At 40.5% G+C, this 25,772-nt stretch overlaps 1 protein-coding gene across 2 annotated transcripts in view; it reads right to left on the reverse strand.

Moving 5' to 3' along the window:
* The window catches only part of ZBTB16 (zinc finger and BTB domain containing 16), a 198,554-nt gene extending 173,528 nt beyond the window's left edge, over positions 1–25,026 (reverse strand). The window contains exons 1-2 of one of the 2 annotated variants that reach the window (XM_089673086.1): positions 24,918–25,026; positions 12,107–13,404 (exon numbers count right to left, since the gene is read on the reverse strand). In XM_089673086.1, the coding sequence (XP_089529212.1) occupies positions 12,107–13,332 (1,226 nt within the window). In that variant the 5' untranslated portion in view covers positions 13,333–13,404; positions 24,918–25,026. Of the gene's footprint in view, positions 1–12,106; positions 13,405–19,200; positions 19,294–24,917 lie in introns of those variants that run through there. The other variant, XM_089673087.1, reaches the window with a different exon arrangement.
* Positions 25,027–25,772: the final 746 nt, after the last annotated feature.

The following is a 25,772-nucleotide window of genomic DNA, read 5'->3' on the forward strand; positions in this document are numbered from 1 at the left end:
ACCCGAGTTTGTGTCAGTTAATCTAGTTAGTGGTTTGTGAATGCATGCAATTCTATGGAACTGGTACTACTCCATGGGGTAATTTTCTTCAGTTATTTAATACCTTTGAGTTATGTTTAATTTTGAAATCAGATATTAAAATGTGCAATGGCTATTAAACTGCCAGTTGAGTCTTGGGTTTGTTTGGTACACATCCTTAAACCCCCCACACTTGTGCCAACTTTCCATCGTTCATCTGTGATATACAAAAAGTTACCACCAGGCACACAGTCAGTACAGGTAAGAACACAGAAAGAAAAAAAAAAAAAAAGTAAAGGGGGGGGGGGGGGGCGCAATACCTCATCAGCCTACTATAGAGGAAACAATTTGTACAAATATTTTGTACTAGCAGATGTGCACCGCCAGTGAGGTCACCTCTAGATAAAGGTTTTCTGTGTCATCAGTTGGTGTGCTGAGTATGCAGGGGCATCTTGGGTGAAGCGGCCTCCCATTTTCTAGCAATGCACTTGTTCTTTGATTCTACAGGTCACATGAGGCAATATACAGCTTTTATATATAATTTTAGGCAAATAAGACATGTCCAGGTAACCATATATTAAAGCCGTGTGAAGTTGCATCTCAACAGATACATATTTAATCTGATCGATAAAATGGGTGTATTAGCGATCAGATGGAATAGGTATCTGTTAAAAACGCAACTTTTATTTATTTTAACAATAAAACAAAATTCCAATATTTTATTTCCAATAATAGTTGCAAAACCAATGTGATCAATCCTACAAAATAAAAAAAAATCCTGTATTGGAGCTTCTGATCATTTGGAAGCCTCTTCTTATGTGCAGGGCATAGATGGGTCAAATTTATCTTAGGGTTGTAACTTGAGACATTTAAGTCTTCTGTTGACTATTGTTGGTGTAGAAAAAGAAGAAGAAGAGGTGAGAGAAGAAATAAATAAAAAAAAAAAAACCCAACACACACCAACAGCAAAGACAAGGTGACAGATTCTTGGAATAAAGGAAAGAAAGACGGGTACATTAGCAGGAAGAGGTTTACCAGCACCTTAATCCACACTCCCCGTGCCCCCTCCTGCAAGATCTGGAAGCAATTACAGGCCATTAAAGTGATCTGCCTGCCACTAATTTTAACCCCAAACACCATCACTTGCCACTTCGACCAGAGGACTGGGGGCTGAACCACAACAAAGCTTCAGTATGTGTGCCAAGGAAGCATTTACACAGACACGAAATATACATACATACACTTTTTTTATTTCTTTAATTTATGAGAAAGATAAATGTGTGAGTGTGTCACAATTTGCAAAGTTCAGTTTAGGACTAAGGAAAAATAGCCCATACTAACATACATTGAAACTATAAATAACTAAAATAGGACTATAAAAGCAATAAGTACATTTAAACTGACATTTATAAGTGCATTTAAATTCATAAATCATATTTACCTAAATAATCATAAGCAGCAAGCTGTATACAGACCATCGCCAAGCCACAACGACCTGGTTGAGTTCAACTGGTTTAAGTGGAAATGTAATAATCAATTTTCTTGTTGCTATCTGGCATTAAATTAGGAATAGGTTATAAACAGAGTTACTTGGCAAGTACAAACTATTCAATTATATTAAATGGCATAAAGCTTCAAATTTTCTTGGGATTTTTAGAGCTTAAAAAACGCAAGTTGTAAAAGGAGGTTTATATAAATAATTATGTGAATATATTCATATAAATTCCAGATGGGATGTAACCAGTTAAACACTCCCCCCCCCCATTATCCCACTTCTAGCAGCCCATAAATAAGTCACCTCAGCCTATTAGTGCTCCCAGCCTCACTCCAGCATAGGAGGCCCAGTCCCAAATCCCAGAAGTCTCTGACAGGGCACTGGCAAAGGTTACCCAGCTCAGGTCAGCTGGGAGGGGAACCTTCATTTCCTGAGCCAGGCCAAGGGCCGAGAAAGAATGAAGAGAACTAATCAGGGCCTTCCTCACAAAGGGAGTCCAGGCCAAGGGACTGGCTTCCATTACGGAGACTGTGATACCAGGTGCCACCAATAAACGTGACCATTCCATTGCTGGCATTAATCAAGAGTTCCCGCTACAACACAAATTTCCAGCAATTATATACCTTGGAGCTATTTGAAAAAGCCGATGAGGCAGGCCTGTCCAGTTTTGACCTTTCATGACATCATTTCAACTGAGTTTTGTACAGCAAAATAGGCTATTTAAGCTAAACTTCACGCAGGACAGTACACAAAGTTACCCAAAAACATGATTTCTCTGAAGAATGATAACATTTGATAACACTAGTTGAGTTAACACCAAAAAAAAAAAAAAAAAAACACCACACTATAATAAAAATAAACCTGGACACATTTGAAGTAAAATTTTTGCTCCTCTGTTCTAGTACAGTAATATTTTTTATATCAGGTGCGCTGCCTGTTAGTTGCCCTAGCCTTGTAGGTAAAAATGGGTAAGAGCCCCCATTGGTTTTATGTACATATATTTCTAAATGTTATCCTGCTTTTCATGGACCTGGATTGTTGAGTGCAGTGCAAGCATGGGCCAAATTTATAGGCCCAACTGAAGTCACAAAATTAAATATGTGGTCTGCATTTAACCTCTAGTGTCCTAGTTTGCACAATTTCTGTGTCAGGACAGAATGGTGGTAAAAAGGGTCTTAAAATAACTGTACATTCCAACAGGCATCAGAGTAGGCATGCCACACAGGGATTCATTGTTTTTCCTTGTTTGATTGGAATGAATATTATATCTCTACATCTCTGGAGGCACTGAATCTGTAAGAACTTGACAGTGGTGGTACACAAAAGTCGATCGATAGACTGACTTGTGTACAACCAGCTAGCCCAGGGGTCTCCAAGCCACGGCCCTCCAGATACTGCAATACTAGAAGTCCAATCATGCCTCTACGAGTCTTGCCTGTGGCTTTTACAGTCTTGCAAGGCCTAATGGGACTTGCAGTTCCTCAACACCTGGAGGGCCATAGTTTAGAGACCCCTGAGCTAGCCCATAAATGGATCGAAATTTGGCTGGTCCCTGCTGGAAAGGACAGATATTGTTCCATGTGCGGCTATCTTTAGGCCTAGTGAACTCAGTAATCAGTATTAACACAGCAGGTCAGACACACACCCTACCCCTCTCCGCCATACAAGTCTGCATGAAGACACCTGTGCTGAGAGTTGTGTTTGCTAGTGGGAGAGAAAAAAAAAAGTAGCATTTCCACCAAGTGATGGGGAAAAAAAAAAAAATAAAAAAAAAAAATATATAAATATATATATATATATATATATATATATATATTTAAAAAGGAGACGTGGTTTTTGGTCCCCCCCCCCCCATTTATACTTATGTAGGCGGTTGCTGCTTCTGTCCCCTTACCGGCTCTAAAGGGTTAGAACTGAGCCAGGTGCCGCTCCAGACTGTGGGGTGGATCCGACTTTAAAGTCGGAATTTCTCCCCAGCCCGGAGCGGCCCGAGTGACCCCAGCCTGTTGTCAACTGAAAACAGGTCACAGAAGTGCAGAAAGAGCTTTGGCTGTACTTCTTTAAAAATCTCTCATACCATTCTAGTTTCTTTGGAGCTGGCCTTCGGGATAGGCTACTCTATAAAAGTTCAAAGTGAAAGTAGAGGGACAAAGTGGGGACACACTGAGTTTCCCACATTAACATACAATGCAGCACCCAAGCTTTGAGCTCTTTAACCTCCTAGCTAGGACAATGTCCGATGCAGGGGGTAATTGGGAATTAAATTCCACAGCCTCCCTTTATTAAAAAGCAGAAGAAACTTCAGCTTTGGAGGTTTCAGAAAAGTGTAAGTAGAAATGTAAACCACAGTTTGACGTGCTAAAACGAAAGTATTTCCAATCAAAAAAATCAGTCTCAAAATTATAACAAAAACTTGGAATACATGAATATAAAGGAGATGAAAGGTTTAAAGAGATTTAAAATATGTGACAAAAATCGCAGCCTACAATCTACTCAGTGGGTACGATACATTTTCAGACCAAACAAGCTGGGCAAGATGAAATGGCACACCAAGAGCCACTCACTTTAAAGAGCTGATGTTTGTGGCTTCATGGAGCCATACAAAGTTCAGATGCATTTCCCTTCTGGAAGCCATGGGTACTGTGCGCAACCTCCTCATAGACATGAATGGCTGCCATGGGTGCTGTGCGCAACCTCCTCAGACATGAATGGCTGCCATGGGTGCTGTGCGCAACCTCCTCATAGACATGAATGGCTGCCATGGGTGCTGTGCGCAACCTCCTCATAGACATGAATGGCTGCCATGGGTGCTGTGCGCAACCTCCTCATAGACATGAATGGCTGCCATGGGTGCTGTGCGCAACCTCCTCATAGACATGAATGGCTGCCATGGGTGCTGTGCGCAACCTCCTCAGACATGAATGGCTGCCATGGGTGCTGTGCGCAACCTCCTCATAGACATGAATGGCTGCCATGGGTGCTGTGCGCAACCTCCTCATAGACATGAATGGCTGCCATGGGTGCTGTGCGCAACCTCCTCATAGACATGAATGGCTGCCATGGGTGCGGTGCGCAACCTCCTCATAGACATGAATGGCTGCCATGGGTGCGGTGCACAACCTCCTCATAGACATGAATGGCTGCCATGGGTGCTGTGTACAACCTCCTCATAGACATGAATGGCTGCACGAGGATAAATGCTTGTCTGCAGTTGGTGTTTTACATTTGTACACATCTGTGAGTTTATGCAAGTGCTGACAAATACGGGAAGGCAGACACCGATGTCTATGGAGCGGCTGTATATAGCGTCCGTCATAAAAAGTGAAGCACAAATGTATTTCCCTCCCAGAAGTAATCTCTTTTTTGGGATATTACATCTATACACATAGTGGGGTTTGTGCAGATACCAGTGTATACCTGCACACAGCCATTCATATCTATGGAGAGGCTGTACGCCGGTCTCGGGCAAGAAATACACCCAAACTTTATGTTATACAGTCCTAGGTGGCTGTTTGCACGAGCTTTGAAGCTTGTGTTAACATGATCATATGGATTAAAACACCTAAATTGTTAATGTTTTGCATGTCTGCTGTAAATAAAATCCAGCAACTCTGTATGGATAGGTTACAGAAATATATATATATATATATATATATATATATATATATATATATAAAAAAAAAAAAAAAAAAAAAAAAACCTATCCGCAATGTATTTGGAGTACATTTTTGTAAAGGCCAGTTCACACTACATTCGTTTCAGTAGCTTTTTTTCTGCATTCAAAACACACAGAAAGTAGGTTATATGGTTGTCAGTGTCATAGTTCACATCAGTGCTTGCAGTTCCAGGAAAAAACACACACACACTGCGCAATTTCGGCATAGAACTATACTGGAATGCGGTAAAACATTTTTTAGAAAAATGCACCGGAACGCACCAAAATCTCACTGGAATGCACATGCCCCTATTTAAAAATTGTAAAAAAAAAAAAAAAAAAAAAAAAAAAAAGTGTAAAATTAACTGGAATGCATAAAAAACGCACATGCAAAAAACGCTTTCAGAATGCATCTGACTGCGTTTTAGTGTGAACCGGCCCTTACACCTTGAAAAATGGTGTTCCTTACTGTTTCATATACAAAGATACAGTAACCTAACCACAGTTACATGAAAACCTGAGTCACTGCACAAGAAGGCACGTAGAATACTGTATGGTGACATGGAGAACATCTCATCATTCCACATCTAAGAATGGAGTGAGTAACACACTAATACGCAAATCACATGAAATCATTAGAGCTGCTGTTGCTTTTAAATGAAGGAGGAAATTTTTCTCTTTTTTTGCTTAGCTAAAAGTTTTAAACATTTTCTACTGATACAGACAAAAGATTTCCCTTCGCAGAAACACTTTCCAAAACCACTTTTTTGCTACCTTCAATACCAGGTTTGCAAAGAAAGCAGCATTTTCTGTGCGGGGGCTGAGAGAGGGTGGAAAAACACAAGTTTTAACTTCACTCACAATTCAAGCCTTACAAGTGCTAAGAATAAAACAATCTAATTATAAGTGGCCACCAAGGCAATTGACAAAAGCTGACCGAACAACAAAAGCTCAGATTGTGCCATCAAAATCGTTTTAGTTCCTTGGTAGATACAGGAGAGCACCCCACCCTTGGGAACTCCAATGTTGAGATGTATACGCTTGGATTTCCAGGTAAGCCAAGGGGCGGACTGACCATTCAAGCACTGCCTGAGGGCCCGGGGTCAGTAAGGGGCCCCATGAAATGCCCCAGGTACCTTTTTTATAGGCTTTATTGAGTGTGGGCAAGGAGACAGGGGCCCCATGGTCCCCTATTGCCCGGGGGCCCCATGAGTTGTCAGTCCGCCCCTGGGTAAGCCTACTTGTTATGACGATTATCAAGTGTCCATGAGGAACCATTAAAAACCAGTTTTACTTTTTCCTTTTGGGGTTTTTCCCCTTTTGTTACAACAGGGCTAGTGAGAATGAAGGCTCATTTACACTTTGTGGTTCTGATAGGTTGTGTTAATGTGAGTTTTGTTAAAATGGTTGTAAACCTCAAACATGAAATATGAGCAAAGCATATCCCTCTATAGTGTGTACTTGTCTCAAATGAGCCAAGTGTAATGTCTGTCTCCGGTTTTATTCCTCTATATCTGCATGAATCACTTCTGACAAGTTTTCCTGACACCAAGAGAGAAAAAAAAAAAAGTGACGGAGAGGGTCCTCCAGCAGATTGACAGCCTCAGCTCTGTTCCTGTGGGCTGTGTGTAGGGGGGTGTCTCTTCCTCCAATCAGCTCTCAGAGCTCTGCTCATTGAGCTCTGCAGTGTGTAATTTAAGCTCCCTGCCCCCTTTTTTCAAAACTCTCAGGCAAGCTTTATAAATTCAGCACTTTGACCAGATTTGATGCAGATAAACGGGTACAACTTATGTAGGATTTGTTTCATCGTTGTATCACCTGAGACCAGTTGCTTCACCAGGTATATGTGAGGGTTTACAACCAATTTAAGGCAGCCTGTTCAATTAAAAAGGCTGCCAACACACCAGAATGGACAAAAAAAAAGTGTAGCATTTTTCTCCTATGCAGATCACCACAATGCATGGGAGTGCATTGCTGTGTGTTGTAGCGTGCTGCAACTCATGTTGGAGTTTTGTTGGGGTTAGTGTACTGGGGGGGGTTCAAAATGAATTGCAACAAGTCTATATATGTGTCGTGTGTCTCCACAACACACATTGGCAGCAAATGTGAAAACGGGCCCTGAAAGATGACTGGAACAGATTTGGAAACTTAAGTATATCCCACCAAAGTCCTAGAAGGATCAACATTCAGTACATTGGATGATCAATTCCTCCGTCATGCATCAAAAAAAAAAAAAAAAAAAAAAAAAAAAGGAAGAACACAAAAGAAGGTAACATTTTCATCAGTTAATACAACATCCTGTCACATCAACTCCACTAAAAGTTGCTGAGTGGTAGAAAGCTTGAAGCAACTGTGGCTTGCAAACCTACAACCCACACTTCTGTGTTCCATCTATCTGCACAGCATATCTGACCCCCTCTAAGCTGGTAAGAAACTTCCAAAGTCGGGACTACACTTCAGCAGAACTGTTGGACCACAAACCAGCAAATACAGCTAAGGTGGGTGAGGTTTGAAGGCTATACGAGTGTTATGGTGACCATAAAATTCTGACCGCTTCTTCAGGAATCTGCTTAGCGAGTGGCTTTGTTAGCCCCCTCATGTGTGACATCTTTCAACTGAAAAACTGAAGGAGCCAAATGGTAAATTGTCAAACAGTGGCCGATTCAAGTACAGCAGGGGGGTTGTCCACCTGCGCTGTATCTCCTGCAGGATAAAAAAAAAAAAAAAAAAAAAAAAAAAAAAAAAAAAAAAAAGTGTATGGCCAGTCTATTAAAAGGTTTATAAATAAAGACTCCCCCTATGGGACTTTAATGCAGCAAATGTGCTAAAGAAGAACTTTTTTTATTTTTTAATCATATACTGTATTACATAGAAGTATTGGTAAAAAATACATTATCTTTAAAAATATTGCCTCTGATAGGTATTGTAAGGGTATTTTCCTGCACAGTACAAACAGAAAATACCAAAAGTTACTGACGCATTTTGATCATTCCACTTCCGGAAGATCAAAAAGTGGAATGTTCGAAACGCGTCGGTAACTTTTGGGAATTTTGTTTGTAATGTGAAGGAAAATATTCTTGCAATATCTATCAGAGGCAATGTTTTTTTTAAAGCTAAATGTATTTTTTTTACCAATACTTCTATGTAATAAAGTATATGATTAAAAAAAGTTCTTCTTGAATAAATGTGTAATGATATGTTTGCTGCATTAAAGTCCCATAGGGGGATGCTTTATTCATATTTTTGTTGGGGACGAGCAGCTGGATACTGAATTTCATGTTATGGTCTTTTAAAGGTTTAGTAGAAGATCAAGGGTCCCAATGGGATTGGAGTGAACATTTAAAAAAAAAAAAAAAAAAAACACAACCCCCCACACACGGGGCTTCAAGGAGCTATGGCACCATGAGGTTTCATGCACCTGAAAACACGTTGCATTTTCCAACATGTGGGGTTACTATTAGGAATTAATGGCATCCCCATACTTCTGCAAAAAAATTAAATCAGCACACTTGGCCTGTGGGTCAAGGGGTGACCAGCCCAAGTTTCCCAGTCCACATGCTTATGAACCTAGTCTTTGTTGAAGTTTTCCTCCTCCAAACCCAGTTAGATTTGTCAGATTCATTGGGTCTAACCGCTGCCACACCAGAAGGCTACAATGAAAGTGTTATATCTGTTCATCTCTTTACGCTTCCCTTCTCCGTTCATAGAAGCCATTCTATAAGTTCTATGAATGCAAATGGATCTATGAACGAAGGAGGTGGACCTTTTATTTATCTGCCCATTCTCCATGAATGGACAAATAAAAGGGTGGGGAAATCATCTTTAGCCCCTGAAGGGACTGCATGATAAAAGGGTGCCTTAGTATTAAGGAGACTTATGGTGGCCATACACTATCCGAAAAGTCATTCAAAATGGTTTTCGAAAAATGAACACAGTCGTAAGATCAAACGAGATTGCCATTATTCTCCTAGATTGTAAACTCCAAAGAGCAGGGCCCTCGATCCCCTCATGTTTTGCATTGTATTGGTATTGTTCTGTCACATGTTCTGTCCCCCTTTGTAATGTACAGCGCTGAGCGAACTATTGGCGCTTTATAAATACTGTATAATAATAATAATTTAAGAACTGACTTCCAAACGTTAAAAGAATCTGTTTTATTTTGTTCTAGATTTTTCAAACGATTTTTCGTCTAGAGAGTTTTTTTTATTGTTAATATTTTTAATTAAAAAATTATTATAATATACTTATTTAATAGTAATACAGTGTATATATTTTCATTCTCCTTTCTCCATTTATGATGTGGACTGGCTATTCCAGCAAAGGATTGTAACGTTTATAGATGGCAGTAAAATGTTCCTAGTCCAGTTTAAGAGGACCAAAAAGGTTGACGTGTACAGGGCTTTGTGTGTCCGGTTATTACCAGTGATTCCCAGGATCAGCTTGGTGTGGGAGGTACCTGGCCAGTTCATGAATATGTACAGTACATTCAGGCAACACAAGTAATAATTATAAAAAGTAAAATAGCTCCAAGGCAAGATTGTACCAGCACTTGGGTTCAGCAGACATAATCAAACAACAATGAAGTTGAGGTCACGTCTTATGAAAAGCTCAGCATTGCAGTTTATAATAATATCTCTATATCTTAACATGTAAAGAATGCAGCAAACCATTAGTTGTTAACATGCCTATAATTATTACTGTTAAATATATAATGGTATGTATCATGAATCTACATTAACTGAATGAGCACACACCCACTAAATGTTTAGCTGATGTACTGTAGCTTTAATAACTGGGAAACAAAAAGTACAAAATGTTACGCACTAGAACACCACACCTCGCACATGTGGCAAGGCTGTTCTGCCAACCCACACCCAGTTTTACCTCATTATGCACTGTCTTCTGCATTATATGATGATTAACTTTCATGAATGACCAATAAGCTACTGTGTTTAACTAGTACATTGTGTCCTCTTACAGTTCCCTGCTCCCAATGAGTAAGACCTGGAAGTTTGTTCAACCTCCAGCAAAACACTTTGTACTGTACAGAAGATGTGTTAATACTAGATTTGGCACTAGGTATAGTTCAAGTGTGGGAAAAAAAAAAAATGGGTACATAACATCAAGCAGTTTAATTGATACCATAAGATATACAGTAAGTGTCGTTATAAATAAATATCTCTCTCTAAACAACTAGAGTCAAAGAGAAGAGGATTACAAAAACAAACAGCGCTCTATATTTTTATCCTAAAAAACAAAAAAAAAAACAAAAAAACAAAAAACACAACTCAAAAAGAAGAAACTGCCACTTTACTTTTTGCACGGTTTGTTCCTTCACTTTCTGGCCCTGAGATTAACAGGAAAAAAAAAAAAAACCACACACCTACAAACAAAAACACACACCTCTACCAAGCGTGATAAATCTTTTAGGCCCCTTTCACATGGACGGTCTGGTGGTTGGGTCCACTTGTCTGTTTTTCAGGTGGACCCGACCAGACCCTCCATTCTCCTCAATGAGCAGTCAGATGTAAGACGTTTACACCCAGCTATCTCCAAATATGATGAAAAAACCAAAAAAAACCAAATAAAAAGCAGAAGGGAGATCCGTTCCCCCTCCATCTGGTCAGATTGGAGGGCAGTCAAGTGTAAACGACAGGCAGTCCATTTACATCTAACTGCCCACAGAGTAGAGAGGGCTGTGTCCACTTTACAGAAGCGGAGCAGATACCAACCCATAATATAGGCAGCTCCGCTCAGCAGGGGGATCAGCGGATGGACGGATCTCCTGCTAAGCAAAATCAGATCTGGCCTGTGTGAAAGGGGCCTTAGCCAGTTGCTCCTAATGCAAGATTTACCCTCACCTCTTGTTCTGGGGAAAAACAACATTTTGGATTTGCTATCATTTTCGGTTTCAGAGATTTCAATCACCAGTACAAGTAGAGAATGTAATTTAGCCAAAACCAGGGGCGAGGGGAAGGGGTATGGCTGGATTGTTATAACAAAGTCCAAAAGAAAAGTAAAAGGGGTGTTTTTAGATGATCGGTATGTATGACATATCAAGAACTACATTAAAAGCATAAATGTTTTACAATATAATAAAATATATACACAGTCAACACAGGACATATTGTAACCAGGGACGGACTGACCATTTGGAAACTCGGGCACTGCCCGAGGGCCCGGGTTCAGTAGGCCACATGAGATGCCCCTGGTACCTTTTTCATAGGCTTTTTTGAGTTTGGGCAAGGACACAGGGGCCCCATGATCCCCTATTGCCTGGGGGCCCCATGAGTTGTTAGTCTGCCCCTGGACAAAACACACACACGATATATTTTAAAATGCAACTGAAGCCAAACCCTTTTATTTTAGATACACTTAAGAGAAGTCTTAGATTGTAAGCTCTAATGAGCAGGGCCCTCGGATTCCTCTTGTACCAAATTGTATTGTAACTGTGCTGTCTGCATTAATTTTGTAAAGCACTGAGCAAACTGTTGGCACTACATAAATCCTGAAAAATAATAATAATAATACTTCAAAATACGGTTTGTCGAGTTTTTATTGCCATCTGTCCTCATTGGGGAGAGTCTACACCACTTCCTCCACTGTGACAAGATAGGACATTAGCATTTGCCACTAGAAGACACAGATAGTAATAACAACAACCTGAAAATTACAACCCTTACCAATTTTGCTAAAAAAAAAAAAAAAAAAAAAAAAAAAAAAAAAAAAAAAAGAAAGAAAAAGAAGAAGAAAAAAAAAAATGTTTTGATGCATTTTAAGTCTCCAGTGAGAGGGAACATAAGAGTTTACGGCAGTTTTATTTCTTTCCAACTCTGCTCAAATTTACATTTTGGCTGCTGTTAGCATCAAAAGCAGATTCCACCACCCACGTTTAAACTTTTAAAATAGACCTTAATAGAATTTATAAAGATTCTTACCGGTGATGTTCTACAGATTCATTGTCTGGAAGGTTTGCACCGCACACGCTGCATCGTTCGCTGATGTTTCTACCGTCATTCTTCATCCCAGCTGCAATTTCACCTAATTTGCTGAACAGCTCTCGTTGAATGAAGCCTTGTGGTAGAAGTCCTCCATAAGTACTAAAGTCCATTGACACAGCCAGCGCTGGCTGCATGTGAAGAGAGGCCATGGAGGCTGGCACACTAATCATCGTCTCACCCTTATGATTTGGGAGGACGGAGTACACGCTAAGCTGTTTCTCTGCATGGGAGAGGGCATGTTCTTGCCCAAGGCTGAAGCCTTGACCTAACTCAAGAGCTTGTTCAGGAGCATTTTCATCACGACTAAAGTTAAGATCTCGAGCACTTGTGATAACACTACTGCGGGTTGGGGTTCCTGGGCTCTCCTTGTTTTTATCGTCGGACTTATCTCCACCAGATCCACTGGTTTCTGCTGTTGGGCTGTTTTGGTTAGAGACCTCATCCACCTGCATGACTTCTGTTTTCACCTCAGACAGACTTTGAAGTCTGCTTGTGGAGTGCAAATCTAGTGCATTTTGTTGCAGTGCTCCTTGAAGCAATGACTGGCCAATAGTCATTAAGCTATCCACAGCAGTCTTGGTTGGGCTCATGCCCGAAAGTCCATAAGACGTAGATACTGATGGACTTTGATCCACCAGACTTTGATTACCCATACTGGAATAACCACTCTCTTCACTGGAATGCTTTGCATTTAACATATTTTTTATATATCTTGATTTTCTATCATCTTCATCATCCATGGCCTTCTCACCTGTACTAAGTTCACCATCATTCTCTTCTGAAGCTTGTATCGTTTCTAAGATCTTCAGACACTGCTCCTCTAAATACTCTATTTCTAAAATTTCTGCAGCATACAGGAGATCATCTAAATCTTCCACTTTAGCTTGCAGAGTGGCAGTGTAAGCATACTCCAAAATCTGTTGAAAAGTCTTTGGCGACAGAAAGTCCAAAGTGTAATGTTGGCTGCTACGGTGGAAGAGGATTTCAAACATCTTACTAGTACAAGCCAATACTGTCCTATGGGCATGAAACTCTTGAGTGTCCACCATGATCACCACATCACAGAGAGTCCCAGCCAACCGCATTTGGTTGGCTTTCAGGAGAAGGCCCGTGGGGTGATTGGGGTTTTGCAACTGTATCATACCCATATTAGTCAAATCCATACTGCTCCGGGGGTCTAGTCATTAGTATGTTTGTTTCTTCTTCTGGAGGGCTGAAGAATGGAACCAGTTGACCTGTTGATATAATTAAAAGATTTTAGAATTAATTTTTTTTTTTTTACACAGGTATCATAAACCTATCTACCTCCTGTATATAAATACACACACACACACACACACACACACACACACACACACACACACGAGGCCTTCCAGAATTCCTATCTCTGCTTCATATCCATTGTAAAACCAAGCAATCTAGTCGTTACTGCTGCAAAATGGGAATCTGTAGTAATACAGGTTAAAAACCTTCATAGGAGTGCAGAAGTGAACAGTTGTCGAAAAACAAGTCTCCAAAATATACACAGGACAATAATGCTACCTTCAGCCTGACTTCATCCCAAAAACTGAAACATCAAGGGAAATGGAGCTAGGAAGGCTCCCATATTTTGACAGCTCAGCTACTTGTAAGAGTTACTCACGTTTAATAGACTTTGTACTTTGCTAATTTATATGGCACAATAGTACTAGTAATTGCAAACATGAAGGAAACAGGTGTTAAGAGAAAGAGGAGGCACCATGTACAGAGTTCTGAAAAAAATGACCAGGCCTAAAAAAAGTCATGCTGATCCAGCAATTTATAATAATAAAAAAAAAAAAAGCTAAAAAAAACCCCAAAAGAAGTGTTGAAGCAAACGACAGCCAGACAATTAGCCTTTTCAGAATGAGGTCAATAATACCAGAACTCAAAATTCTCTTGACACCATTTTCCTTAATTTGTTTGAAATGTTGCAATGAAACAGATAGGAGATAAGTCATACAAATCTGGAAGAATCAAAAGCAACCGGTATTAACCTTCGTTCCTAAATTGGTACTCTAGCACACCCCCTCCCACACCTCACTTAGTTCCTCAGTGCATTGGGTAGGTTCATTTAAAGTGGTTGTAAACCCTTCCATATTCCCTGTGAAGTGACTGGCCTTAGGCGATACACAGATGAAAAATCATCCTACATAAGTTGTACCTGTATATCTGCAGTCCTCTCTTCTCTACATCTGCTCAAAAGTGCAGAACTTATACAGCTTATTTGAGCCTTAAAAAAAAAAATTAACAAAAAAGGGGAAGGAAAAAGGAGGGGGGGGGGGGGGAGAGAGAGACCTCCCTCCACACAGCTCACAGGAACAGAGCTGAGGCTGTCAATCACAAGCTGTGCCCTCCCGTCACCATTTTTCTCTTGGCGTCAGGAAAATTTGTCGGTAGCGATTCAGGCTGATAGTAAAGGAATGAAGCAGCAGACAGAAATGACACTCAGTACTCTGGATTGAGTCAAGTACACACTGTAGAGGGATATGCTTTATTCATATTTCACGTCTGTGGTTTACAACCACTTTAACAATGAGTAGAAAAGAGTGGGCCACAGCAATGACCTCGAGAATGAATGTTAGGGTCTGCTTAATCAAGTTTCAGGGCTCCTGGAATGATCTGAGGAAAACTATGAACCACCTTTGGGTGCCAGGTTTGACAATCAAAAGATGTGACCGTAAGTTAAACACCTCTCTCTTTGCATCATGAAATCTCATAATCTGATCAAAATGCAATCAAATTCATAAACAAAAACAGCTCAGCATTGCCAATCAATGCAACATGATGGATCATTTACTGTCCTGGCCCATCGACTCCATTTGATCGAATTCGATCTAAAATAAAGTCTAAGTCGATCGAAAGGAGGTTTTGTCTGTTTGTTTTGCTTGAATCACACACTGATCTGATGATAAAACGAAAGCGTGAACGGCCACTATAAGAGGGTATTTACCCTTACTTACATTACCCCAGGACAGCAATTAAAAGGGAAAGCTCCGAGAGGACACATAAGAATAAAAAAAAACTGGAGGGAATTTTAACCATGCCATACTTTATCAAAATGGTTAAAAAAAAAGTTTTTATTTCAGATATACGTTAAGGTTCATGCAGAGTTGGGTAACATGCTCTTTTCTATGGTTGACAGACCTACTGCACATTTTTCATTACTCTCCTTGATTCAGAATCACTATGTAGTCTGAATGGTCATTTTTCTCGCCTTTCCTAGACGAGTATGCTCAAAGGGAACCCCTAGTTAAGCTCTGCAACGTCTGACCTTAGAGTCAGTGTCACATGATAGAACTTGAAGATAGCAGAGCAGACATAAAATGTGTTGAGGGACAGGGGTCAGGGAGTTCTGGTGGATGCAACAGATTCACAGGAAAGAGAGGTTAGCAAGTAGAGTTCCACGGGGATTTGCGCTCAGAGCAATGATGTGTAATGTCTTCATTAGTGATATAACAAATGATCGAGAAGGAATGTCTCCCAACATCTTCAGATTTTAAAAGGATGTTAGCAAAATGACATGTAGCCAGACACAAGCAGTAATTCTGTATGGATAAAATTGTTCGAAGGGAGGCGGCGTGTGACTTTTGCAGCATTTTTATCTTTATCATCTATACACCAACTGCAACAGTTGCACAGTGCCCAGGGCAAACTTTACGCTCAAGTCAACAACAGTCAGACAAGGATGGTGTTTTTTTTTTTAACACACACACACACACACACACACACACACACACACACACACACACACTTTTTTCCCTTTTACTACCGTTTTGGGGTATACGCAAGTCTTTCAAAATGCCTGTGGGGTCTGTTGATGAGTGTTTATTTTTGTTAGCATGTTTGGAATGCTTTATTCTGCACAACATAAATGGACTTCCTATCAATGCATATTGCTAGCCGAGATGGATTTGATTCACTGAGCCTTTTGTCTGTAGGGGCTTATTTAATAGCAGTAATAAAGAGCAGAGATGAATTTTCAAGTATAACTGCTAACCAAAATTTTTGATCTGTGGCTAGCGTAATAAAAAAGGTTGATCTATGAACGGTAATAGGTTATTGCACGGTTTCCCCAAATCTGGGTTTCAAGAGCTACCATCATGACTTCACGCTTTTAGGGCCCATTCACACTATATGTGTGGGAGGCATTGCCCTACACAGTCCAATACATAGATAACACTAATTGCCTGATCTCCCATTGTTTCAGCATACTGTGCTTGGAGAAAAAAAAAAAAAAAAAAAATTTATATATTATATATATATATATATATATATATATATATATATATATATATATATATATATATATATATATATATATATATCTCAAGAAAACTGTGCCTGGCCACACATGACATTCGCACACTGTAGAGCTAGAATAGTGAACGATGATGAGAATGGTCTTCAGCTGGGTTCTCCACCCACAGAACACAACCCTATACCACCCCCCACCACCACCTCACATGGGCAACATGCATTGATGGGGGGGGGGGGGGGGGGTGTTGGTTCCTCTGAGCTGAAGCCAAATTTCATCAGAATTTACTGTTTTAGCTCTACAGTCTGCAGGTCCTGTGTGCAGCTGGGCGCCATTTTCTTGTGGTCCAAGCTGAGCCCGACAAGCTTTATATCCCAACCAGCACCAGCCACAGGATTTACCTTCTGAATCATTAGAGGGGTACGGTTTTGTAGTTTAGCCCACAAAAAAAAATATATATATATAATATATATAAATAAAACTGTTACTTTGTTATCTCCTAAAGTTAGAGGCAACCATATAACATATAGTTGCAGTTCCATGGTTGGTAGAAGACCACCAATTAAGAATATTTCTAAACACATGGACTATTATTGCTGGAATTAAAAAATAAAAAAAAATAAAAAAAAAAAACCAAAACTTTCCTTAGAGGGATAAAAGTTTGTAACAGTTTATCCGCCTTTAAAAATGCTAGTTACCCTTGCCAATACTCTGACTTTACCAACTAGAAACTAACTTTTGACCATCAGCAAGCTGTCACAAATTCAGGCAGAACTTGCACGCATACTTGTGGTCAGTGACCATTAAAAAAAAGGGTATTGAAGTGAGGGGACCACCATGACAGAAAGCCAATATTTTGCAGAAGTCAGAAATAGCAGGCTCTATGCTCATTTTAAAGCAGTTCATTATATATATATATATATATATATATATATATATATATATATATATATATATATATAAATAAAAAAAAAAAAAAAAAAAAAAAAAACACACACCACACATACAACATTACCTATCTAGATCAGATCACTCTCAAATTCAGGCTACCATTGCTGAATAGGTAAAAAAAACTTCTATGCAGACACTTTCTGCAGAAAAACAGACAACCCGCTTCATAGCAACTGTCTGGATATGGTCCGCTTGACACCACAATCATCCAACATGGTCAAAATAAGATTAGAACATTATTCTGGAGACACAGCTTTTAATGCCGATTTGTAAAAGCATTGAGTCCCAGATTTGCGGGGTTTTTTTGTTTTGTTTTAAATATCTGGCTTTGGAAGCAGTTCTTATCCGTCAGTGTGACCTTGATCAAATACAATAAAACCATAGAAATACACACTGCTCTCAAACACGTCACAGCCAAAAAAAATAGGAGGTCTGAAATGATTAACAAAGAACTAGCTTAGAAAGAAAAAAAATAATATAATGGAAATACTGACAATTCCCTACAAACAGAGAACGCATGAAGATCATACAGAAAGTAACAGATCTTATGCGGTCACAAACATGCCTTACACCAATATTTTTAAAGAGGTATAGACTATATTGCATGATCATGAGGCTACATTTCCTTCAAAGTACAGCTTTTAATTACAGCTAGTACATATTTTTCATCAAACTTTGTTCCCCTCCAAGGTTACTTTCCAAGACAAATTTACACCACAACTTTGGTCCAATCTTTGAAGCATAAAAGGCCTATAATGGCTATCAAAATTCTAAATTAAGAAAACTTCAAACATTCAAGAAAAAGCATTATAAAAGATTGGTATGAAAAAAAAAAAAAAAAAAAAAAAAAAAAAAACCTGACCAAAACACCATAACATTTTTCTTTATCAGCATACTGTCTTCAGGTGCTACAAAACCAAAATAAAATCCCAAAAGGACCACATATACATACCTGACGACCTTTCCCTTCTGACAGCCTCAACCATAAATTATCTGAAGCCACCAAGTACATAAAATAACACAAGGGTGGGTATTTATTTTTTGTGCACAACTAACACAAACTAGATACAGCCATAAACACAGGTTTGCTTTACTGGGTAACAAAAGAACATGCAGTCTGCAAGGATGCTTTATTGTACTTGTCAGACTTAGGATAATAGTGAGAATTGAGGTTTGTGAGACAAAAAGTACAAAGCGTAAAGCCTTAACATTAAGCCCATTGTTGTATCTCCACCTAAGAAAAAGGGGTTAGCCTCCAGTGAGCATTATATAATTACACAGGACAGCTCCTCAACTCCCTGTCCTGCAATACAATATACACCATGAACACCCTGGGATTTGTCTATGGCATCCACTGTGAACATTTAAAGGGTTAATGAGAAGGCATCTCATACCAAGTGTAGCTTTGTACTGAAAACGTCCTGAATAAAACCCGACAATACAGATGACTTATAAGCAGGTTTAACTCTTCTATATCCAACATATATTTCAGTGCACTTGAGAAAAAAAAAAAAAAAAAAAAGTCAAATATAATGAAAAAAGGCTTCATATCTAAAATTCTCCTTTCTGACCAATACATTTATTTAATAGCGGTTACCTTCATTTAATCAATGTTAGCTTCAAGGAAAAAAAGTTTCACTAGGCATGACAGAAAAAAAAAAAAAAAAAAAAAAATCAGCTAATGCAATACCACAGCACTAACCAAAGCCAACAATTCAGTTGTAGACTTGAGTTTATAGCCATTTCCTTTCTATAGCAGGACAGACAACAATGTATTAAAGATCAACAAAAAAACTATAGAAACCTGTGCAATCTTTAGCTGCTATGAAAGATGTGCATCCTTTGCCATCACAACGCCAAGAGTCTTCTGTTAGGCACTAGCTACCCAGCTCCCCTATGGCCAGTGCTGTTTGAAACGCAATGCCCTTTTGAGTTGCTAAAGTTAAAAACACAGCACAGCGCCTCCTTATGACAACAAGAGAAACAGCAAGGCTGGCAAGTGGTGACTCCGAGCTTGAGCTCTGCACACTGTAGAAACTCCAAAAAGGTGAAAATAAGCACATGGCTAGAACATAACTAGAATAAAAACCTACAACATCTGCAAAAACATAAATGCTTTCAACCCCTTGAAATATATACTCAGCCTATACTATAGCTGCAAAAATTCAGCTGTATGGAAATTGATTTTAAATGATAGAGCAATTATATTGGCATGAACAGCCCCATACAAACCTTGTTATAGACCAACAGATAACCCTACTCATTGCATACTTATGGACCAGGCATGCATTTCAACGTGTGATCAATTCTAACTGTGGCGTTCACCTGCTGCTTATGTGATGAAAGCTTAAAAGATGCACACAAAAAAAAAAAAAAAAAAAAAACAACAAAGCTATAAAACACATTCTTGGAAATATATGTGATTGTTTTCTAGATTCCAGCTTTCAAAGTCAAGCTGCACATCAAAAACAGCAAAGTAGACGTATTTATGAGTGCAAGTTGACACAGAAAATAGTCATTTTTCAGCCTTCTGTCCCCCTGCTCCTAGTTTATTCCCAAGAATCCAGGAATTGATTGTGTCTCAACTTTAGCTAGCATTCCTACAGGTCATTTTTATTAAGTAAAACTGCATTTCCCCCCCTACAGGCTGCTGAAACATATCAGCAAAGACTAAAAGAAAAAAAAAACCCTAACTAGGGATACAGGAGAATCAGAGCATAGAGTAAAAAAAAAAAACAAAAAACAACACATATCAATAATGGCAACAAAACTCAAGGCAGGATAAAAGGGTTAAGAAAACAGATCCCCACAATAGCGGCTAGTCCTATTGTGTGGGCTAAGGCAGGAATGTTTTTGTCTGTTGCAAAGTAGAAGCCAGTTATACAGTGTGAGGGTCAGGGGGATAAAAACAGACCTGTACAAAGCTGCAAATAAACCTTAGCTCTTCTCTATGATGTCACTCAGAGAAAAAAAAAACCAAAAAAAAAAAAAAACAGATAATTCTTCTGCCCCTTTAAAATACCTTGACATACCTTTAAAAGCAAACACCTGCATTGCTTATCCATCAATGTATAAGATAATACAAGGTAATTGATCACTGATTGTAAAAAAGGAGCTGTCTGCAATGTCAGTTTTAAACAAGAAGAGGGAAGAAAAAAAAAAAAAAAAAAAAAAAAAAAAAAAAAAAAAAAAAAAAAAAGCAGTGTTACACATAATTTATGAAGTGTTAAAATATGGGCTTCAGTTCAGTTCCATCCATAGAAGAATTCTATTTCTGCCATCTTATAGATGTGTAAGCAGTTTAGAGGAGAAACTGTTAAGTCCTTGTTAAAAAAACAAAAAAAAACCCCACACACATTTCAGAGACAAGTCAAAAGAGACAAACATCAAGGCTACGGAGTTACAGCATTAATGCCTAAGCAGCCTAAAATATGATAAACTCCAAAAACATTTTGGTTACATCTTCCAAAAATAAGATACAGAGGAGGAAACAAGGATAATCTAACTCTGCAGAAGCTGATTTTTTTTTCTTTTTTTTACTTGATACAGTTTGTTTTTCTTTAGCCAAGGGGGGAGGAAAAGGCACCTATTGACAGGGTTCCTTTTGCTGACTTGGAAGGGTTAATTAGTCAACTATTAAATGGCTTTTTATCAGTTGTGTATAGCCTAGGCTCAACTCCCTTTAAATCCTAAACTGAAGTAGTTTTGGGAAAATCATACATGTTGGAGCTACTTCCCCTCCCCCCCAAAAAAGAAAATCAATGTTTGCATCAATGACACTGAGATTCGAGGACAGCATAGATAACCCCTTAAATGCCAAGGAAAAAAACAAAAACAACCAAAAAACGTACAATCTGTTAACAGTGACTGTCGAACAAGCAAGCAGCAGCCAGAAAAAAAGTAAATCCTGCGCTGTCACATAAGCTGCTTCTATTCCACACACAACACTGGCTCACAATGCATTTTCAGACCTGTCTGGCTACAACAAGGAATGAATATTTGAATATTAAGTATGCTAACAGCATCCACCGCTTACATCTAGAGTCTGCTGCTGGCTTGCTGGTCAACTTGCATAAATACACAGACAGATTCCAAAAAGAAGTAGAAAACAGAAAAAAAAAAAAACAAAAAAAAAAAAACACATAGATCACAACTAAAACTGATACCTGGGAAATGGAAATATAGGGGGGGGGGGGGCATGAAAGCCATGGAAAATAATCAATCACCAATTAAAGGAGGGGGGGGGGGAGGTAGTAATACAGTGAAATCAAACAGGCTAATGATATGGGAACTGATGTAAAGATATAGAGGAACAAAGGCTGAGCAGACAAGAAAAGGCTAAAATTCAACAGATGAATACAAAGACAGACAGGGAGGGAGGGGACTATGGGATGCTCCCATCTACACATCACCTGCCAGGTTCCATTGTGGCAGGCATGCCAGCGTCCAGTTGGGCGCTATTTCTCGAAGGTGGCCCCCTCATTTTGTGTTTCTCTAGGGGTGCCCCCCCCCCATTTTTTTATTGTAGATCTCTCAATTCCTGTACTTTAGTGTTGAGCAGACAGACAAGTCATAATTATGCATGACATGATCCAGTGGGGCACTATTTCCCTAGAACTGTCCCCTCCATTTCCCTGGTGTTGCCCCCCCCTTTTTCCCCCCTAAGGGGTGCCCCCTCATTTTATATTCTAGATCTCCCAGTTCCTGCACTTTGGTGTTGAGCAGACATAAACAAGTCATAATTATGCATGACATGATCCAGTGGGCACTATTTCCCTAGGCTTCCACCCTCAAATTGTATTTCCCATGGGTTGCACCCTCTTTAGTTTTCTAAGGGGGGGGGGCACCCCCTCTTTTATTCTAGATCTCACAGTTCCTGCACTTTGGAGGTGGGCAGACATAAACAAGGCATAATGATACATTAAATCAAGTAGCTGGGCACTATTTCCAGAGAGAGGAGTGCGCCCCTCATTTGTATTTTTCATCATTGGATCATCTTTATTGAACTAGGGGGTGCCACTGATTTTTTGTTCTAGATCTCCCTGTTCTTTGCACTTTAGTTGCAGCAGTCATAGACAAGCCATAGTTATGTATGCAATCATCCATTGGGGCACCATTTCCCTAGGGATGCCCCCTCACTTTTCATTTCCTAAGGGTTGCCCCCATTTTCTGATGGGTTCACCCCTCATTTTTGTTCTATATCTTCCAGTCCCTGCACTTTAATGTTGAGCAGACACAAGCAAGTCATAATGATGGATGCCATCCTCCAGTTGGGCACTTTTTCCCTAGGGGTGACCCTCATTTTTGTTGCCCCCTGGTTTCCCTAGGGTTGCCCCCCTCATTTGTATTCCAGATCTCCCAGTTGCTGCACTTTGGTGTTGAGTAGACACAGACAAGTCATAAAGATGAAGGTCATCCTCCAGTTGGGCACTTTTTCCCTAGGGGTGCCCCTCATTTTTATTTCCCAATGGTTGCACCCCCTCATTTTTTGTTTCCCTAGGGGTTCACCCATCACTTTAATTCTAGATCTCCCACTTGCTGCACTTCAGTGTTGAGACAAGCCATAATGATGCATGCCATCCTCTAGTTACTTTTTCCCCATGGGTGACCCTCATTTTTTTTGGAGGGTTCCCTAGGGATGCCCCCATCATTTTCATTCTAGATCTCCCAGTCCCTGCACTTTGATGAATGCCATCCTCCAACTGGCCGCTTTTTCCCTAGGGGTTCACCCCTCATTTTTATTCTATATCTCCCAGTTGCTGCACTTTAGTGTTGAGCAGACACAGACAAGTCATGATGAATGCCATCCTCCAGTTGGGCACTTTTCCCTAGGAGTGCCACTCATTTTTATCTCCCTAGGAGTGCCCCCTCATTTTTTTTGTTTCCCTAGGGGTGCCCCCCTCATTTTAAATTCTAGATTTCCCAGTCCCTGCACTTTAGTGTTGAGCAGACACAGGCAAGTCATAATGGTGAATGACATCCTCTATTTGGGCACTTTTCTCTAGGAGTGCCCCTCATTTTTATTTCCCTAGGAGTGCCCCTCTTTTTTGTTCCCCATGGAGGTTGCCCCCTAATTTTTTGGTTTCCCTAGTGGTGCCCCCCCTCATTTTAAAATTCTATATCTCCCAGTTTCTGCACTTTGGTGTTGAGCAGACACAGACAAGTCATAATGATGAATGCCACCCTGCAGTTACTTTTCCCCTAGCGGTGCCCCTCATTTTATTTCCCTAAGAGTGCCCCTTTTTTCCTAATGGTGCACCCCTCATTTTCTAAATGGTTCCCATGTCCTAAATCTCCCACTTGCTGCACTTTGGTGTTGAGCAGACACAGACAAGTCATAATGATGCATGCCATCCTCTAGTTGGGCACTTTTCCCCCTAAGGGTGCCCCTCATTTTTATTTCCCAAAGGTTGCCCCCTCATTTTTTTGGTTTCCCTAGGGGTGCCCCCCTCATTTAAAATTCTAGATCTCCCAGTCCCTGCACCTTGGTGTTGAGCAGACAAAGACAAGTCATAATGACGAATGCCACCCTCCAATTACTTTTCCCCTAGGGGTGCCCCTCATTTTATTTCCCTAAGAGTGCCCCCCTCATTTTTTAAATGCTTCCCATGTCCTAAATCTCCCACTTGCTGCACTTTGGTGCTGAGCAGACACAGACAAGTCATAATGATGAAGCATGCTATCCTCTAGTTGGGCACTTTTCCCCCTAGGGGTGCCCCTCATTTGCTTCCCCAGGGGTGCCCCTCAATTTCGTTTCCCCAGGGGTGCCCCTCATTTTTGTGCTTCCCTAGGGATGCCCCCCTCATTCTAATTCCAGACCTGCCAGTCTCTTCCCTTAGGTGTTGAGCAGCCTCCGACAAGCCATGGTGATGGATGGCACCCTCCTTCCATGGCACCCTTCTTCCATGGCACCCTTCTTCCATGGCACAGCATAGCTGGGTGGGCAGCCCGGTGTGTGCACGGCCAGGGACGATCCATGGCGGTCCCTACACACGGAATCTGTCCGATTTCCCTGGCTAACAATGGCTGTCGGCACATTAGTATTCCAGCCCACAGCGGAGCCGTGCACGCCACTCACCTGCATTAATCACCCATCACAGTCCGCGCACTAAGCCGGGGCTGGGCGGAGGGGGACGCGGCTCTCCTGGGGGGCCGATCGGGCGATACATGGACGGAGAAGTTCCGCACACAGCCCGGGTCCGCCCGCTGCTAAGTTTGCGGCGATCGGCTGACTTGCTAGGCTGGAAGTTGCAGCGCGCTCCCCATCATCCTCATCCTCCGCTCCAGGGCGATGGGCTAACTTGGTTCGGGTGACACTTGGAGCTTGGCCATGAATGAACCTGGGGCTGATCTCCGGGACGTCACATGCTGGGGGCAGGAGGGGGCTGCCAAAGTGACAATAAGAGGGAGCCCCCCCACCCCCCTCCATCCAATCACAGCCCGCCTCTCGCACACACACAAATGTGAAGTTGCTGAGTGACTTTCCGCGATTCGTGGCCAGTCGGCGCCGTCCGCACTCACCTGTGATGAGCGATCTCCGCAGGCATGTAGGTGAGCGGGGATGGGGCTGTGGAAGCATCCGCCGCCGGCTCCAGCAGTTCGCAGTGCCCGCTCTCAGCCCAACTCCGCTCTCCTTTAACGTTAGCAAATCAACACAGTCGGTGACGTCACAGCCCGGCTCGGGGAACACATGCCTCGCTCCCTCCCAGGCTGGATCGGCGCTGCCGCCATGTTTACTGCTGGCAGGAGGGATGCTGCCAAGGTCCCGTTAGTTGTGTACGGAGAGGGTGGCTGGCAGGCTGAGGGGGGCGGAGCTAGGAGTTGTGCGGACGCTGGGGCTGGGCGGCTGGGATGGACTTGTCAGGCACCTGTCATCTGCAGTGTGTGTGTGTGAGGAGGGGGGCTGAGCCATTTAATTTGCATGTGACCAATAACAATGAACTTATTTTATTTTCTGTGTTCAATACACCTTTGGAAATGTGTAATAAGTGTTAAAAAAATAAAATATATAAATAGAAATAAACACGTAAACAGAAATAAATAATATATAGAAATAGAAATAAATGAAATAAACATAGAAACAAATAAAATGTATAGATAGAAATAAAATAAAAATGTAAACAGAAATAAATAAAATATATAAATTGAAAGAACTGAAATAAACATGGAAACAGAAATAAAATATATAAATAGAACTGAAATAAACACAGAAATAGATAAAATATATAAATAGAAGTAAATGAGATAAACATAGAAACAGAAATAAAGTAAACAGAGAAAAAAATACATAAACAGAAACAGAAATAAATTAAATATATAAAGAGAAATAAATTAAATAAACGTAGAAACAGAAATGACTAAAATAAACATATACAA

Source organism: Staurois parvus, unplaced genomic scaffold (assembly GCF_062004578.1).
Source record: "Staurois parvus isolate SC_StPar_1 unplaced genomic scaffold, SC_StPar_1.0 ptg000135l, whole genome shotgun sequence".
Taxonomy (NCBI): Eukaryota; Metazoa; Chordata; class Amphibia; order Anura; family Ranidae; genus Staurois; species Staurois parvus.